Source organism: Pristiophorus japonicus, chromosome 1 (genome assembly GCF_044704955.1).
Source record: "Pristiophorus japonicus isolate sPriJap1 chromosome 1, sPriJap1.hap1, whole genome shotgun sequence".
Lineage (NCBI taxonomy): Eukaryota > Metazoa > Chordata > Chondrichthyes > Pristiophoridae > Pristiophorus > Pristiophorus japonicus.
The window spans coordinates 192,712,065-192,730,551 of NC_091977.1; the positions used below are offsets into that span (position 1 = coordinate 192,712,065).

Consider the following 18,487-nt stretch of genomic DNA (forward strand, 5'->3'; position numbering starts at 1 on the left):
TGAGAATTCCATTTCCGTATGGAATCCCCATAAGCATAATTTGGAATCCCTTTTGAAAAATACATTTCACAGTACTTAAATAAAAATAAATCATCACATGTTCAAAATTAATTAAAATACAATTTAATTAAACATTTAAAACAAAAATGTAATTTCTTGGAAAATAAATTTAAACATTTTTAAAGGGGCCAAAATTAATCTAAACTAATTTTAAAGGTTTTTATATGGTTAAATCATTAAAAAAAATATATTAATATTTATTTAAACCCTTACGCTGATGGAGGAAGGCCTTACCCCTGCGTTTACCAGACATAAGGGTTTGTGGGCAGTAGTTGGACAAATAGCCCCACTCTGCGCCAGCAAATGCCCATTTCCTGCAGATTCGTATGATCTGTCAAGCTGAAACTTGACAGATCACAAGTTCCGGGTTTTTGCGTTTGTGCATCGCATGCGGAAACCCGTAACTTGCGGGGCATTTACGACCGCATACGCACAGTGTACACGGTCATAGACCCCGGATAATCTGGGCCAATGTGAATTAAAGTCTAATGGTTGTTTCCTAGTTTACATAATTTTTGAGAGAAATTTATTTAATTAAAATTAGTTTTTCAAACGAATACACATTTCCTTACTAAGGTTCTCATAGGACCCGTGTTGCCTGTATGTTATTTTGGAGGAGGGGTTAATATCTGATTGGGTAGTTTAAGGAGGTTCTTAAAGGCAGAGAGCGAGGTGGAGGGGTATAGGGAAGGAATTTCAAAGTATGGGGCTTAAGCAGCAGAAGGCACAGTTGCCAGGTGTAATCGGCCAGAGCGAGAGGAATGAAGAGTTAGGGGGCAGGGGTGATTGTAGGGCTGGAGGAGGTTGGAGAGGTAGGCAGTGGTGAGGTCATGAACAAATTTAAATACGAGTATGAAAATTTTACATTTGAGATTGACCAAGAGCCAACGTAGTTCAGCAAAGATGAGGATGTTAGCAGAGTTTTGGATGAGCTAAAGTTTACAGAGGATGGGGCATTAACCAGCATTAGAATAGCTGAGTCTGCAGATGATAAAGGCATGGATAAGAGTTTCATTGGCAGATGGGCTCGGGTATAGAGCCTGATGCAAGTGATGTTACGGAGGTGGAAGTTTTCAGTTTTAATGATGGAGACAATATGGCGTCAGAAGCTTAGCTTGGGGTCAAATAGGACGCTGAGGTTGAGACAGTGGCCAGAGAAGGGGCTGGAACTGGTGGCAAGGGCCTGGAGTTTGTGGCGGGGTGGAAGACTGGTTGATGGACAAACAGTCTGACAACAATGAAGCAATGGAGGAGTGGATTGAGGAGGTGGAGAGGTAAAGTTTGCTGTTATTAGCAGACATGTGGAGGCCGAGCCGAAGTGTGCGGATGATGTTGCCAAGGAGCAGCATGTAGATGAGGAAGAGGAGGGGCTACAGATAGATCTTTGGGGGATTCTGGAGGTAATGGTGTGGAAGAGGAGAAGCCATTCTCCTCTTATGCTGGTTATAAATGGATGGGCAAGAGTGAAACCACGCTAAGGCATGCCCACCGAGCTGGAAAACTTGAGAGGTGTTAGAGGAGCATGGTGTTGTTGACTATCAAAGGCTGCAGAGAGGTTCCGGGTAATGCACCGTGTTGAAAAGTCCTGCTATGCAATTTGCATATCAAATTGAATGTTACTATGGGTACATTTTAGCCATATGCAGCGTTGATTAAAAAGGTCTTTCTTCGTACCCTTCAGATGTGTTGTAAATACATGAAGGACTTATAAAAGGCCCAATTCAATTACCGTTGAAATCTGTGTGTCTTTTAAAGGCCCTCCCACCTGCAGGTCTGCCTGAGGCATATTTCACTCCTGTGCACCAAAACATGGCGCAGCATGCTTCCTCTCCCCCTTTTACTTATGCTAATGAAGTTCTTGCCTGCTTTGGATACAAGCTGAAGATGCCTGACTGGAATATATAGTGGGATCCAGCAAAATTGATACCTGGTGAATTTATCAACCTCCGCTGCCTCATTAGGGTGCTAAGATGACAAAACCTGGTCCCATAGTCTTTACGCTGTTTCTGATTGGGAAATAACATAGTTGTAATGTAGCTGACAGTATTATATTAAGAATTTGGCACAGAATATAAAATAATAAATCAATTGGGTGTTGTAACCTACATATTTAAACAGATACTAGTAAATCTTTCATAGTTCTGCATATCCTTTTTATTTTGTTTTGCATTGCATAATTTTTGTTCTTTATATATAAAAAAAGAGAAAGTATCTAACTTTCTTGGCTTTTAATGTGTTGCTTCTATTTGTAATGTGTTGGTTCCTTTAGTAAATTTGTAAGTTTTACTTCTTTCCAGAAACAGACATGTTCTTTCTAGCAATCAGTATGGTTGGGACAGATTTCTCTATGATTGGCCAGTTGTTCCCCAACAGGACAAGAGTAGAAATAAAGGTAATTTTAATTGTCTTAATTAAAAACTTTCCCCCCATTTATCTAATAGTTAATGCATTTTGGGGTATTGATCTGTATATAAAAGCAAATCCATGTTGCTTTGTTGTAAGTTGGAATATTTAAGCGCATTTATCTTTATCAACATAGTATGAAAGAAACAGTCGATACAGATAAAATAGCTTCAAGTATTACTTTTACATAAGTGAAAAATATTTTTTATTAAGAGTTTTTTTTTGCAGAACAAATTTAAACGTGAAGAAAAATTGAATTCATGGAGGATAGACAAAGCATTCAGTAAGTATACTAGTTTTTAAATGGGCACGAGATTCCCTACTATAAAGTGATTTATATATTATTGCAGACTTCGCTTAAGCTGTAAAGATCAGATTAGTGAACTGAACAGTAACAACATAACTGGAGAGCAGTGAGATACTACAGAAGTGAACATCATGATATTTGGAGTGCGAAAGGTGTGCGAAAATGGGAAGTAAAGAATCAGCCGGTCAAATGTCACTAATTTTAGAGAAGATTCATTGCTAGACTGGTTTTCCTAACTTGTATTATGTGGTGTCTATGGTTTCCAGTGTGGTCCAGTGACTCTGCGTGTCCAATGTTTTTCTCTAATGGTAATATACCATTTCTCCATAGTTTCTACTTTGCTTGGTAGTTGAGATTTTAGTTTCTCATCTTGTACACCATTGTACTTCAGATTTGGGCCTTTTTGATAAATTTGAAAACCTGAATTAAAAAACTAGAACTACACTGTTTGAAAGAGGAACCAACTTGGTCAAGGAAACAAGTGGCTGATGTATGTTTGTGTGTTTCGCTTATTGTCTTTTTGTGCGTCTCTGGTACTTTTTAATCTGCCCTTTGTCACATAGAGGAGAAGAAACCACTTGATCTGGAATTTTTTGGAGAGCTGTTAACCCGGGTTCTAGAAGCAGAGGCAAAGAGGAAGAGGGAAAGGAATGGAAGAACCAAAAGCCAAGCTCCGAGAAAATCATCAACTACCAAACGGAACAGGAAAGGTAATACTATTTTAAAATGTTTAAGTATCGTCAATCTGCAAGGGGCATTTTACAGCGAACAAAGATGGCAAATTCTTCATACTGATATGTAGCATAGATTTTAAAACACAAAATAAAGATATACACTTTAAAGAACATAACTTTTCCATATCTTTGTAATCTTTTGGGCCATTTGCCTTGGTCTAAGGTTGAACATTAAGAGCGAAAAAACAAGAGACATTTAAACATCTTGTACCAGTGTGCCTCAGCGGCCAGGAAAGAGGGGCTCGGGTAGAGACCCTGATCATTTTCCCTTCTCTGGGTAACAGTGCATCTTGGTTATTGCTAATGGCTAAACAAGGCTGAGATTGAGATCATTGGAGGAAACTTGATTAGAAATGTTAGTTGAAGTTGGGATTACAGTCGCTGAGTCATTGCACGAAGTCTTTTAGAAAATTAACCATTTTAGATGATCTGTGATTGAATTATCTTACCCTTATAAAATGGGGGCTGTCAAGAACCTGTCATGTTACCACAAAGGTCAATTAATTTTTTAATAAAACTTATATGAGGAAGGAATCATGCCTTTTAATGACACTTAAAATTAATTTTCTGGATACCATGCTTCCTGTTAGCTTGCTTTCCTTTTTTCTGACATTTTTCTCCCTCTTCCCTCCATATCTCTACCTCCCACCTCCTGAAGTTATGAATACCGTACTCCAGTTTGGTTTCATGGGCACTGGTTTCAATCCAATACTTGGTTCAATTGGCCATTTTTCATGTTAACCAAGGTAGTGAGTGCCAGCAAGATATTTGGCCATGTGGGCATCACAGCCACACCTGCACTTGTCTTAGCAGTTGTAGCCACATATACATAGAATCATAGAAATTTACGGCACAGAAGGAGGCCATTCAGGACATCATGTCTGTGCCGGCCAAAAAAGAGCTATCCAGCTTAATCCCATTTTCCAGCTCTTGGTCTGTAGCCCTGTAGGTTACGGCACTTCAAGTGCATATCCAAGTACTTTTTAAATGTGATTAGAGTTTCTGCCTCTACCACCCTTTCAGGCAGAGTTCCAGACCCCCAGCACCTTTGGGTGAAAAAAGTTTTCCTAAACGCAACTCTAATCCTTTTACCAATTACTTTAAATCTATGCCCCCTGGTTATTGATCTCTCTGCTCAGGGAAATAGTTGCTTCCTATCCACTCTATCTAAGCCCCTCATAAGAACAATAAGAAATAGGAGCAGGAGTAGGCCACCTGGCTCCTCGAGCCTGCTCCGCCATTTAATAATCTGATCATGGACTCGGCTCCACTTCCCTGCCCGCTCCCCATAACCCTTTATACACCTCAATTAAGTCTCTCCTCAGCCTCCTCTGCTCCAAAGAAAACAAGTCCAGCCTGTCCATCATAGCTAAAATTCTTCAGTTCTGGCAACATCCTTGTAAATCTCCTTTGTACCCTCTCTAGTTCTTCTCTGTTCCCTTTCTCTAATGCAAAAGGGGTTCCAGCAGGGGTTGCTTTATGGGAACGGTAACTTAATTGAATTTTCTCCACCCTAGCCCAAGAGCTCCAAGGCTAATTGTGATTCCTCAGCTGTTGCCTTGGCTGCTTCTTAGCCAGCTGAATTGTTGACGGAAGCCCCTAAATAAAGTGTTCACTGCTGCCTGTTAACAGTTTCGTTGTGCAGGTGTGCACCCGATCCCCCATTCTGCAGCAGTATGATGATACATGACTTGACATTTACATTTGCACTTCATGCGGGAAGATCCACAGATGTAAACTTATGCTATCTTTAAGCTGAACCTTTGGTGACCGTGCTGCATGGAAGATTTCTGTGTGCTAGTGCCAAAAGTGTAACACACACGCAAAGCCTTTCGGTTGCTTAGTTTGAGTCGTTCTTAAAGTAAAGCCATTCTGAAAATTAACAGTGATGTCCGCGCTACATAAACTGGGTTGAAGCATTTTTGTGGGACAGAATAGCAGGAGCTTTATGCTGCATCTGACTGTACCATACTGACCTGGGTGTGCTTGATGCTGACACTTAGTGGATGAAGAGTGCTCCATTCCCCAGTACTCATTGATTACCTTGATGAGCAGCCAATTCACACACACTGGATTTGCAATAGCAAATGTGAATTGGTTTTCAGGCTCACTAGCGACCTCTTCTTTACTGTGGAATAGAAACATAGAAACATAGAAAATAGGTGCAGGAGCAGGCCATTCAGCCCTTCTAGCCTGCACCGCCATTCAACGAGTTCATGGCTGAACATGAAACTTCAGTACCCACTTCCTGCTTTCACGCCATACCCCTTGATCCCCCGAGTAGTAAGGACTTCATCTAACTCCCTTTTGAATATATTTAGTGAATTGGCCTCAACTACTTCCTGTGGTAGAGAATTCCACAGGTTCACCACTCTCTGGGTGAAGAAGTTTCTCCTTATCTCGGTCCTAAATGGCTTACCCCTTATCCTTAGACTGTGACCCCTGGTTCTGGACTTCCCCAACATTGGGAACATTCTTCCTGCATCCAACCTGTCCAAACCCGTCAGAATTTTAAACGTTTCTATGAGGTCCCCTCTCACTCTTCTGAACTCCAGTGAATACAAGCCCAGTTGATTCAGTCTTTCTTGATAGGTCAGTCCCACCATCCCGGGAATCAGTCTGGTGAATCTTCGCTGCACTCCCTCAACAGCAAGTATGTCATTCCTCAAGTTAGGAGACCAAAACTGTACACAATACTCCAGGTGTGGCCTCACCAAGGCCCTGTACAACTGTAGCAACACCTCCCTGCCCCTGTACTCAAATCCCCTCGCTATGAAGGCCAACATGCCATTTGCTTTCTTAACCGCCTGCTGTACCTGCATGCCAACCTTCAATGACTGATGTACCATGACACCCAGGTCTCGTTGCACCTTCCCTTTTCCTAATCTGTCACCAATCAGATAATAGTATGTCTCTCTGTTTTTACCACCAAAGTGGATAACCTCACATTTATCCACATTATACTTCATCTGCCACGCATTTGCCCACTCACCTAACATATCCAAGTCAATCTGTAGCCTCATAGCATACTCCTCGCAGCTCACACTGCCACCCAACTTAGTGTCATCCGAAAATTTGGAGATACTACATTTAATCCCCTCATCTAAATCAATAATGTACAATATAAACAGCTGGGGCCCCAGCACAGAACCCTGCGGACCCCCAATCCCATGTGCTTTAACTTTGCACATTAATCTCCTGTGTGGGACCTTGTCGAAAGCCTTCTGAAAGTCCAAATATACCACATCAACTGGTACTCCTTTGTCCACTTTATTGGAAACATCCTCAAAAAATTCCAGAAGATTTGTCAAGCATGATCTCAAATTAAGAATCTATGAACTAAGGTGTTAATAAGCATTTTACACAACGTAGAAAAATAAATTGCATTGAATCTCATTCCAGTACAGTATGAGATTATACTGTATTATACAGTAGTAATTGCGTGTAAAATTAATCTGTGGTCCTTGGGATACTGGGCTGGATAATTTTTTGGTAAAGTAAACAATTGATGAATCTATGAGGTATGGCAATTGTTGAACTGACTCTCTTTCTTCCCCCCCCCCCCCCCCCCCCCCCGGTGCTGTGTATTCCCATTATATATTTTGCTTACAATAATTGTACACAAGAGAAAGGTTCTGCAACAATAAATGATTGTTACCATATCTGTTTTTTATACATCTTGTGCATTTAGGCAAGAAATTGACAGAGATAGAAAGTGATCCCGATGATCCTGATCCAGTTGATGCTGCTGATATTGAATTGGCTGAAGTTGACTCTAATGCTGTAGTGGATGGAACTGAGGCATCTTGCAGTGTGGAAGGTCAGGAGGATGCACAAAACAAAGAAACCATACCAAAGCCCTCCCCAACCAAACGCAAGCGAAGACGGAAGAAAAAAGTTGCTGCGGAACCAGCAGAGGAAGAAGCTGCAGAACCAGCAGTGGAACAAGCTACTGAAGAACCAACTCAGGAGAATAGTGGTTCTCAAAAACCTAAGCAGAAAGCACGGCAGCGCAAGAAAGGTAAGAATCGTTTTAGTTCTGTGTCTGTATTTATTTTATTTAAGGCTAGTAGTTCTATTTTCCCCCATACCTCTGTTCTCCCAGGCCATGCACCAACTGTGGCCAAGGTGATTGAGAAGGAACAAAATTAAGAGGGTGTTAACCCAAACAGAGCATCATTGGAGACCTTGCTGTTTTTGAATAGGCTGCTCTTGGCTAAACAGCCTGTGCTGCAAGGGATCTAAAAGGGGAGCGTTGAACAAAATAATCAGGGAACGGGAAATCAGAATGATTTTGAAACTTAATTATCTTGACAACATATGTCTGGAACACCTTGGTATCAGGAAAGCTGGTGCCACCTACCTTTGTACTTGCTGAAAATGATTCAGTTCTTCACTCTGAATGATCTTGTCCATGTTTTGAGATTAGCAACAATTGCTGTGGTAGCTGGAAGCAGGCAGTAATGGTGATTCTGTGATTTTTTTTTTGTTGCTGTTGAGTTTTTATTCATTTCTGAAGTTCTCTTCCTCCGTTTCCCCCCTTCTAAGCCAGTCCTATGTACTTTTGTTGAGAAGCTAAGATGTATCCTGTCCACTGTCCATGGTACTCTGTAGCCAGCTGCTAGGAGGCACTGGAGGGTGTCTGGCTCCTGCGATAATCTCATTAAGGAAACAACACTTTGAGATAGAAGGGAGAAGAAAAAAAAATAATAGTTATCACTCTATAAAGCAGTATGTTTGAACTCTCTTGCATTGTGCCATTACAGCAATCAGATTTTTAGAGCCATACAGATCGCCTGAAGTGAAACTGACAACAATAAATTGAAGCTCAGTAACTGCACAAAATGCTTTGTTTCCAGCTCCAATTGTTGGCTGTATTTATCACACAGATGTAAAAGGTGTATAATCTTTTGGGTAAATAATTTGAACAGGAATTCAGAAAGCTTCAACTTTGATTTCTGATGAAGAAGACAATGTCAGAGAGCAAATTGCACAAGGTGAAGATGAATGCCATATGGTCAATGGTGAAATATCATCTAATCAAGGGACCTCTGAAAATAAGCAACCTTCACAAACCAAGAGAAAGGAGAAACTCAATGATGAAAATGAATCCTTAAGGTACAACAACAATAATTTGCAATTATATAGTGCCTTTAGTGTAATGACTGGTAGCAACTTTTGGCTGGTCAATTTAACCTCGTGGGGAAGCTTTTAGAAACAATAATCAGGGACAAAATTAAAGTCACTTGGACAAGTGTAGTTTAATTAAGGAAAGCCAGCACGGATTTGTTAAAGGCAAATCATGTTTAACCAACTTGATTGAGTTTTTTGATGAGGGCATTGTGGTTGATGTGGTGTACATGTATTTCCAAAAGGCATTCGACAAAGTGCCACATAATAGGCTTGCCAGTGAAGTTGAAGCCCATGGAATAAAAGGGACAGTGGTATCCTGGATACGAAATTGGCTAAGTGACAGAAAATAGAGAGTAGTGGTGAACAGTTGTTTTTTGGACTGGAGGAAGGTACACAGTGGTGTTCCCCAGGGGTCGGTACTAGGACCATTGCTTTTCTTGATATATATTAATGATTTGGATGTCTGTGTACAGGGCACAGTTTCAAAATTTGCAGATGACACAAAACTTGGAAATATAGTGAACAGTGAGGAGGATAGTGATAGACTTCAAGAGGACATAGACAGGCTGGTGGAATGGACGAACACGTGGCAGATGAAATATAACGCAGAAAAGTATGAAGTGGTGCATTTTGATAGAAAGAGTGAGGAGAGAAAATATAAACTAAAAGGTACAATTCTAAAGGGGGTGCATGAACAGAGAGACCTGGGGTATATGTGCACAAATCATTGAAGGTGGCAGGGCAGGTTGAGAAAGCAGTTTTAAAAAAAAGCTTCATGAATAGAATACAAAAGCGTGGAAATTATGATGAACCTGTATAAAACACCGGTTCAGCCTCAACTGGAGGACTGTAAGTTCTGGGCACCGCACTTTAGTGAAGGCCTTAGAGGGTGCAGAAAAGATTTACGAGAATGATTCCAGGGATGAGGGACTTCAGTTATGTGGATAGACTGGAGAAGCTGGGGTTGTTCTCCTTAGAGCAGGGAAGATTGAGGGAGATTTGATAGAGGTGTTCAAAATCATGAGGGGTCTGGACAGAGTAGATAGAGAGAAACTATTCCCATTAGCAGAAGGGTCGAGAACCAGAGGACACAGATTTAAGATGATTGGCAAAAGAACCAAAGGCGACACAAGAAAAAACTTTTTTACACAGTGAGTGATTAGGATCTGGAATGCACTGCCTGAAAGGGTAGTGGAGGCAGACTCCATCTTATCTTTCAAAAGGGAGTTGGATAAATATCAAAGAAAAAGAAATTGCAAGGCTACGGAGAAAGGGCGGGGGAGTAGGATTAGCTGAGGTACTCTTGCAGGGAGCTGGCAGGTGCTCGACGGGCCGAATGGCCTTCTGTGCTGTAACCATCGTTTGATTCTTTGGTGCCTTCTGGCTGCTAACCAAAGCTGGCCTCCAATACTGATGATTGTCCTGCTGCCTCCATTTAACAAAAAAGGTACATGGTTTTTTGATGGCTCTGGGTGTTTGCAGCCTGTCCCTTCACCGATCCTCTGACCTGAGAGAGCTGGGTGCAAACATTAAGACCCACTTGCTGCGTTTGGGCCCCCAGCAAGTGGAGTTTCAGGAAAATGAGATGGGAGGGATGTCACCCTACTTAATTACCATTACATTTACAAGCTTGAGCCTGCTCCAAGTGCAAGTGCAAGTGCTGTGCTGCCCCTCACCCTGAGAAGCCCTATAAGTGCAGGTGAAATATACAGACCCTTTTTTTTTTCCTTCTGCTTTGTGCCTGGGAAATAAACATACAGTGGGCACAAAGCAGAGGAAAATTGACCGAATGAAGATATGTACCTATGCTACCAAAATGTATTTGATAAAATTACTGTGAAACAGATTCTTTTACAAGTAAAGGTCTGTGGTTAACTTCCTACAAGGAAGGAAATTGAGAGTAGTAATGAAGGGAACTAGGCTAAAATGGGGTGGGGCTGGGGTGGTATTGGGTGGAGTGCCCCAGGGATCAGTTCTAGGATCTTTCCTGTTCCAGGTGACCATAAATGACTTGGAGTTGCAGTCTTAAATGTAAAGCAGTTACATTTGCAGAGGGCATCAGAGTGGTCATGGTGGTGATGGTGAGGAGGAAGAGACTGGAGGCAGAGGAGGTCGGCAAGCTCTTGCACAAAGCTTTTGACTTGCCTGGGTTTTCACTGGAATGCAGTTCAGAATTGACTCATGCAAGGTATCAAATGCATTGAAAGTAAAAATAAGCACATTGATAGGATAGAACTTTCCACACACAAGTTGAAAGCGACTCAAAGGTGTTGTCCAAACAGTGTGAGATAGCAATAAGTAAACCAAGTGGTTATATTGCTAAACCATTTGAGTTCAAATCCCTAGAAGCTGAACAGTGCTCTGGTTTGGATGCACTTGGAATACTCTACACAGTTCTAGTTGGTGCCACACAAGGAAGCCAGGGGCTTGGGCAGTACAAGGTAAGCAATAAGCCTAGTGTTCAGTGTCAGACAGAAGACCGATGAGGAACACCTTGATAAGCTGAGGTTCTTAAGCTTGATAAGTAATGTCTGAGGGAGCCTTAGAGTTATATAAGATACTTAATGGAATTAAAATAAACCTGAAACAGTAATTTCAGATACTTTTTAGGAAAGAAAAATACAAAACAAAATGTGGATAAATATGTTCTGCAGAAGCACAAGGTTAAAGTAAAATTCATGGATTGATCCTTTTCCAAAATAAGTGTTATCTTAGGAATTGTAACAGCTGTGCAGTCTGAGAAGCTGAATGAAAACATCCTTGTGTCTGTTGAATATGCTCGCATCCTGTCTACTCAGGTAGCTACAACTCCTTTGCATACTGTGCTTAGTTCAAGAAGGGTTTGATCACTAATTTTGTTTCAAGGAATTATCGAAGAATCTTTGGAATTCTATAGCAGTTTTGCTGCCAAGTAAACTAATATTTATACAAAGTTAAAATAGCCCTGAAAACTGTACCTGGATGGTGCAGTTCGATTTGAGTCTAGCCCAGACTGATAGATGAAATCTTAATCCACCACTCTGATGCCCTCTTATAAGGATCCTGTGCGAAATTACATTAGACATTCTCATGTTGCTCTGAATTCATTGCAGAAAACTGCTTGCAGTTTGATAAAGACTGACAATCTCATTCAGAAGGGCTAGAAAGTTGGGTGCTGTGGAAAATTGAAAAAAATCATAATGGTGTGATAAGGAGTGCTCTTGTGTGGTTGGGGTTAAGTTACATTGTTTGAACAGAACTTTATATTTGCACTGGGAGTGTTTGCTTCATTGTGATGCTTGATGTTCAAAGTAGAAATAATACTTTCCCAGCACTGAAATCCTCATCTTGGCAAGCACAAAAAAAATCAAAATGAAAAATTAGCATAGAAGTAGAGGTTTGTAGCATGTCAATTAGAATTATTTATTAGAATTCCATTGTATTTTTCCCACTAAATAACTTAATTGGTCAATGCTGGTGATGTGTTATGTATCTTGAAAATTAGGATGCATTTTAAATTTCTAAACTTTTGAATGTCTTTCTGCTTAGAAATTACCCTGGTGTCTAAATCTTTGTTTCAGTGACCATGAAAGTGTAGCACCATCAGAAACAACCCCACCAGTTACGACAAAAAATTCTAACAAATCACAGCATCTTCGCCTCCAGAAACCTAAACCCAACTTAAAAGTGATTGGAAAGAAAAGAGCATGTAGAAAAGGCAATGAGAAAACTGCTTCAGAAGCTATTGCATCTGATGATGCTGCGAATGAAGACAAAAGTGAAAAAGTGAAAGAATCATCTGTGCAGGATCATGATGCTTCCCATGACGAACCTACAGTGATCATGAATAATGAAGTGTCAGAAAAGGTGTGTATATACTGTCCTTTATTAGTGTACAGCGAAACCTGTAAATTACGGACACCTTGGGGACTGGCATCAACTGCATGTACTGTAAAATGTTTTTCCAACAATCTTGAAGAACCAACTGAGAATCCCCCTCCCATACGCCAGCATTCAGCTCTGTTCACTTAACAGTTTTGCAATCTAAATTCCCATTTCATTCCAAACCACTCTCACTTGAAGCAGAGTATAACTTCAGTAATGAGCTTCATTTCTCAGTTCTACTTACCAGCATTAAGGCAGTCACTGGACAAAAAGGGGGAAATGTGATGAGAGGTTGTGCGAGTATATTGAAGCTGCCAAAAGCAAGTCTTAGGATTGAGAACATTTTGGATGGAAAACAGAAAAGATCATGTGTAGGAGTGAAATTGCAGTTTTCCAGTTGAGCAATAAGTCTGCAGGAAGACTGACTGATAGCTGGGTTTCACAGGCCTGTCCATCACCCTATAGAGCAGCAAAGAGACCCGGGACAGCTCTCCACCTTCACTCCTCAAAGCCAAAGCTGCTCAAGGAGTGGACCCACCATCAGAAGCTCAGAGAAAGAAGACGATGGCAGGGTCAGGGGGAGAAGGGTTGCTAGAAGCTGCTAGAAGAGTGTATGGATGTGGCATTGGTGCAGGAAAGGACGGCATCTCTCGCTGTTCTCTACGCTATTCTTGGTTCTGGCGGCTGGTGAGGTCAGTGCGTGCAGGTCAGCGTGAGGCAGCAGTGGGTTTTGTGAAATAAATTACTTTTGTTGAATGGTGAGTTCTTTACCCAACATCCACAGCAGCAGAGAAACCGCTCTATCCCTGGGAAAGAGCCGTGCAAGCATTCAATCCTAGAGATAGAGCTGTTTCTCTGCTGCTATGGATGCTGGGTAAAGAGCACCCATTCCACAAAAGGAGCTTCTTTCACAAAATGGCTGCTGCATTGTGCTGACCATACAATGACCTCACGAAAGTGACGGGCCCAAGAAAATTTGGTGGCAGAAAGGAAACGAGCTGCAAGGAGAAGCACCAGTGATTCCGATTCGGTGAATGTTCCAGATGCAGAAGCTTTGCAACAAGCTCTGTCTCGTGTTTTAAGTTGTGAAAGGGTTTGGTGCATTGAAGGCTGTCTGTAGTTCATAATTTGAGAATGTTCATGATTTCACATGCTTCTTGCATGTTTTACCATGCAAGTTATTTGGATGTCTTGATAAGTATCCTTTTTTTGCAGGTCTATTTTTTTTGTGTGTTCGTTTCTACAGGTTTCACTGTATGTTGATTCATTAATTACATGTGGCCAATATTGGGAGAAATCCTCTTGCCAGTATTCTGTACCAGTAAGGTGTTAAAGCCATCTTCAAAACTGGGTGGTGTAGGGCTCAAAATGAAGGCAGCATCACCAGTAGCTGATAGAAGTAAATGACCTGTAAAAATGCAAGCTAAATATGCTTGCTATACCTGCATGGTGCATTAAATAGCAGTGTTGAATCCACTGGGCTATTCATGTTCCTGGTGTTGGTGAATTGCTTAACACTGATTTAGTGGACCATGTTTATCAGACAGCCTTGTAGGATTTCATTATACTGTCTGATATCAATGTTGAACTTTTCTTTTAAGGTTAGGTTAATTTTGTATGTGATCCTTAAAAGGATTATAGTGCACTATGATTATAACACTGTCCATCTGGCAGTGATGCCAATAGTGGCACCTACAGTAATGGACAAACTTGCCCAATTATTTTGACAGCAGGAGAGGGCTTGTGAGCTTTTAGTGGTCTGTTTTCTCATATCAGCAAAATTACTGTCTTTTGTTGACTTTGGCTCAGTGGCTATTTTTTTCCAGTCAGTACAGGCACAACGTCCGAAATCCGGAATCCTTGGGACTAAATCCGTTCCGGTTTTTATGTTATCTGGATTTTAGACAAGAAAATCAATAGTCTGAAATCCAGAATCATCGACTGAATCTGTGCCGGATTTTGAGCAGCCATTACTGTAGGTGCCACTATTGGCGTCACTGCAATTGTGGGTGGAGATTGGAGATAGTAAGGGGAAAAAGTCACTGGTGGGTGTAGTTTATAGGCCCCCAAATAATAACTTCACGGTGGGGCGGGCAATAATCAAGGGAATAATGGAGGCATGTGAAAAAGGAACGGCAGTAGTCATGGGGGATTTTAACCTACATATCGATTGGTCAACTCAAATCGCACGGGGTAGCCTGGAGGAGGAATTCATAGAATGCATACAGGATTGTTTCTTAGAACAGTATGTTACAGAACCTACAAGGGAGCAAGCTATCTTAGATCTGGTCCTGTGTAATGAGACAGGAAAAATAAACGATCTCCGAGTAAAAGATCCTCTCGGATTGAGTGATCACAGTATGGTTGAATTTGTAATACAGATTGAGGGTGAGGAAGTTGTGTCAGAAACGAGCGTACTATGCTTAAATAAAGGGGACTACAGGGGGATGAGGGCAGAGTTGGCTAAAGTAGACTGGAAACACAGACTAAACGGTGGCACAGTGGAGGACTTTTAAGGAGCTCTTTCATAGTGCGCAACAAAAATATATTCCAGTGAAAAAGAAGGGTGGTAAGAGAAGGGATAACCAGCCGTGGATAACCAAGGAAATAAAGGAGAGTATCAGATCAAAGACCAATGCGTATAAGGTGGCCAAGGTTAGTGGGAAACTAGAAGATTGGGAACATTTTAAACAACAGCAAAGAATGACTAAAAAAGCAATAAAGAAAGGAAAGATAGATTACGAAGGTAAACTTGCGCAAAACATAAAAACAGATAGTAAAAGCTTTTACAGATATATAAAACGGAAAAGAGTGACTAAAGTAAATGTTGGTCCCTTAGAAGATGGGAAGGGGGATTTAATAATGGGAAATGTGGAAATGGCTGAGACTTTAAACAATTATTTTGCTTCGGTCTTCACAGTGGAAGACACAAAAACCATGCCAAAAATTGCTGGTCATAGGAATGTGGGAAGGGAGGACCTTGAGACAATCACTATCACTAGGGGGGTAGTGCTGAACAGGCTAATGGGACTGAAGGTAGACAAGTCCCCTGGTCCTGATGAAATGCATCCCAGGGTATTAAAAGAGATGGCGGAAGTTATAGCAGATGCATTCGTTATAATCTACCAAAATTCTCTGGATTCTGGGGAGGTACCAGCGGATTGGAAAGCAGCTAATGTAACGCATCTGTTTAAAAAAGGGGGCAGACAAAAGGCAGGTAACTATAGGCCGGTTAGTTTAACATCTGTAGTGGGGAAAATGCTTGAAACTATAATTAAGGAAGAAATAGCGGGACATCTGGATAGGAATAGTGCAATCAAGCAGACGCAGCATGGATTCATGAAGGGGAAATCATGTTTAACTAATTTACTGGAATTCTTTGAGGATATAACGAGCATGGTGGATAGAGGTGTACCGATGGATGTGGTGTATTTAGATTTCCAAAAGGCATTCGATAAGGTGTCACACAAAAGGTTACTGCAGAAGATAGAGGTACGCGGAGTCAGAGGAAATGTATTAGCATGGATAGAGAATTGGCTGGCTAACAGAAAGCAGAGAGTAGGGATAAATGGGTCCTTTTCGGGTTGGAAATCGGTGGTGAGTAGTGTGCCACAGGGATCGGTGCTGGGACCACAACTGTTTACAATATACATAGATGACCTGGAAGAGGGGACAGAGTGTAGTGTAACAAAATTTGCAGATGACACAAAGATTAGTGGGAAAGTGGGTTGTGTAGAGGACACAGAGAGGCTGCAAAGAGATTTAGATAGGTTAAGCGAATGGGCTAAGGTTTGGCAGATGGAATACAATGTCGGAAAGTATGAGGTCATCCACCTTGGGGGAAAAAAACAGTAAAAGGGAATATTATTTGAATGGGGAGAAATTACAACATGCTGAGGTGCAGAGGGACCTGGGGGTCCTTGTGCATGAATCCCAAAAAGTTAGTTTTCAGGTGCAGCAGGTAATCAAGAAGGCGAATGGAATGTTGGCCTTCATTGCGAGAGGGATGGAGTACAAAAGCAGGGAGGTCCTGCTGCATAGGGTATTGGTGAGGCCGCACCTGGAGTACTGCATGCAGTTTTGGTCACCTTACTTAAGGAAGGATATACTGGCTTTGGAGGGGGTACAGAGACGATTCACTCGGCTGATTCCGGAGATGAGGGGGTTACCTTATGATGATAGATTGAGTAGACTGGGTCTTTACTCGTTGGAGTTCAGAAGGATGAGGGGTGATCTTATAGAAACATTTAAAATAATGAAAGCGATAGACAAGATAGAGGCGGAGAGGTTGTTTCCACTGGTTGGGGAGACTAGAACTAGGGGGCACAGCCTCAAAATATGGGGGAGCCAATTTAAAACCGAACTGAGAAGGAATTTCTTCTCCCAGAGGGTTGTGAATCTGTGGAATTCTCTGCCCAAGGAAGCAGTTGAGGCTAGCTCATTGAATGTATTCAAGTCACAGATAGATAGATTTTTAACCAATAAGGGAATTAAGGGTTACGGGGAGCGGGTGGGTAAGTGGAGCTGAGTCCACGGCCAGATCAGCCATGATCTTATTGAATGGCGGAGCAGGCTTGAGGGGCTAGATGGCCTACTCCTGTTCCTAATTCTTATGTTCTTATGTTCAGCAAGATCTGAAATCAGGCAAAATCCGGCGTGGATTCGGTCGAGGTTTACGGATTTCAGACTTGATTTTCTTGTCTGAAATCAGGAATCCTCGACTGAATCTGTGTCGGATTTTGGGTTTTGCCTCAAAAATGTCCGGTTTTCAGACAATAATTTCGGATTCGGGACGACTCCATCAGCTATGCGCAAAATGTCCGGTTTTTGCACAATTCTGGTTTTCAGAGTTTCGGATTCGGGACGTTGCACCTGTATAACATCTAACTGGTTTTACTTTTGTAGGATGTCAGCAGTGCACCGATGTCTGAAACAACAGAAGCTAATAAAGCCGCAGCTGAGGGGATATCAGCAAGTAAAGCACAAGATTCTGACACTGAATCAAGGTAATAGATTGCATTTTCTTACCTCTTCCGGCTTGTCTCAGTAGAGTGCACTATTCATTGGGCAGACAGACAGGTGATCTGCTCCCAGATTGTTTTCAGTGTTGCTGCATGATTGGTTGCTAAGTAGATTTGAGAGTGGCTTGTGATAACTTGCCTTCCGATTCTTCAATTCCTCACCATAGCATACTTTATAAAATGACCATGCGCCAACTGCTGAACTATTCTTGGCTGCTATGAGTAAATTAATTTAAGAGTGAACAATTGCAAAGGTTGATAAAGATAGAGATACTTTTTTTTTTAAAGAGTTCTTAATTTAGGACCATGGTCCGCAATGCTGAATCACCAAGGCTAGGAAGAGTATGAGCGGAGAGTTAAATGGTTTAAAGATGCCAAATTTGGATTTTAAATATTGATATTTGTTTCTGCTTCAGGTCTGTGGAGAAACCAGAGGAATCCAGAAGCAAACCAGGTCAATCAATAAGGAGCCGATTCCAGAAGCCCAAGCCAAACCTAGGAAGAGCAATTGTAAAGAAAGATGTGTCTACACATGAAAGAGAGGATGTTGCAATACAAGAGAAAAATATTGCCACTAAAGAGGTCACAGAGCCCAGTCCAAATATCCCCATTACTAAAGCAAGTGAAACTAGTGAGAAGACTGGATCTGATGCTTACTTTGCTGCAGAGGCGAGAACTATAGATACTATTATACAGAATAACACACCAATCCAGCAGCATGAAGTGCAGGGTCCATCAAGAGGAGCCAGTGAATCAATAGCCCCATTATCTCCGGTATATCTAGAGTCTCTCATCCCTGGTTTCATTTTGATGAATCTACACCGTACACTGTCTGGCTTTAATGTTCCTTCTATAATGGCACCTGAAACTAAATGCAGTAATCTAAATGTGGTCCAACTATTGCAGTCTCAAATTTATCATGTCCTCTTTGCTCTTGTAATCTATGCCCCTTTCCATAAACCCAA

At 41.4% G+C, this 18,487-nt stretch overlaps 1 protein-coding gene across 10 annotated transcripts in view; it reads left to right on the forward strand.

The window, feature by feature from the left end:
• The window catches only part of LOC139267510 (transcription factor TFIIIB component B'' homolog), an 84,638-nt gene that overhangs the window by 25,417 nt on the left and 40,734 nt on the right, over positions 1 to 18,487 (forward strand). For 9 of the 10 annotated variants that reach the window (XM_070885910.1, XM_070885909.1, XM_070885915.1 and 6 more), the window contains exons 8-15: positions 2,358 to 2,452; positions 2,692 to 2,746; positions 3,334 to 3,480; positions 7,196 to 7,525; positions 8,436 to 8,622; positions 12,198 to 12,483; positions 17,407 to 17,507; positions 17,939 to 18,296. In XM_070885910.1, the coding sequence (XP_070742011.1) occupies positions 2,358 to 2,452; positions 2,692 to 2,746; positions 3,334 to 3,480; positions 7,196 to 7,525; positions 8,436 to 8,622; positions 12,198 to 12,483; positions 17,407 to 17,507; positions 17,939 to 18,296 (1,559 nt within the window). The remainder of the gene's footprint in view (positions 1 to 2,357; positions 2,453 to 2,691; positions 2,747 to 3,333; positions 3,481 to 7,195; positions 7,526 to 8,435; positions 8,623 to 12,197; positions 12,484 to 17,406; positions 17,508 to 17,938; positions 18,297 to 18,487) is intronic. The other variant, XM_070885917.1, reaches the window with a different exon arrangement.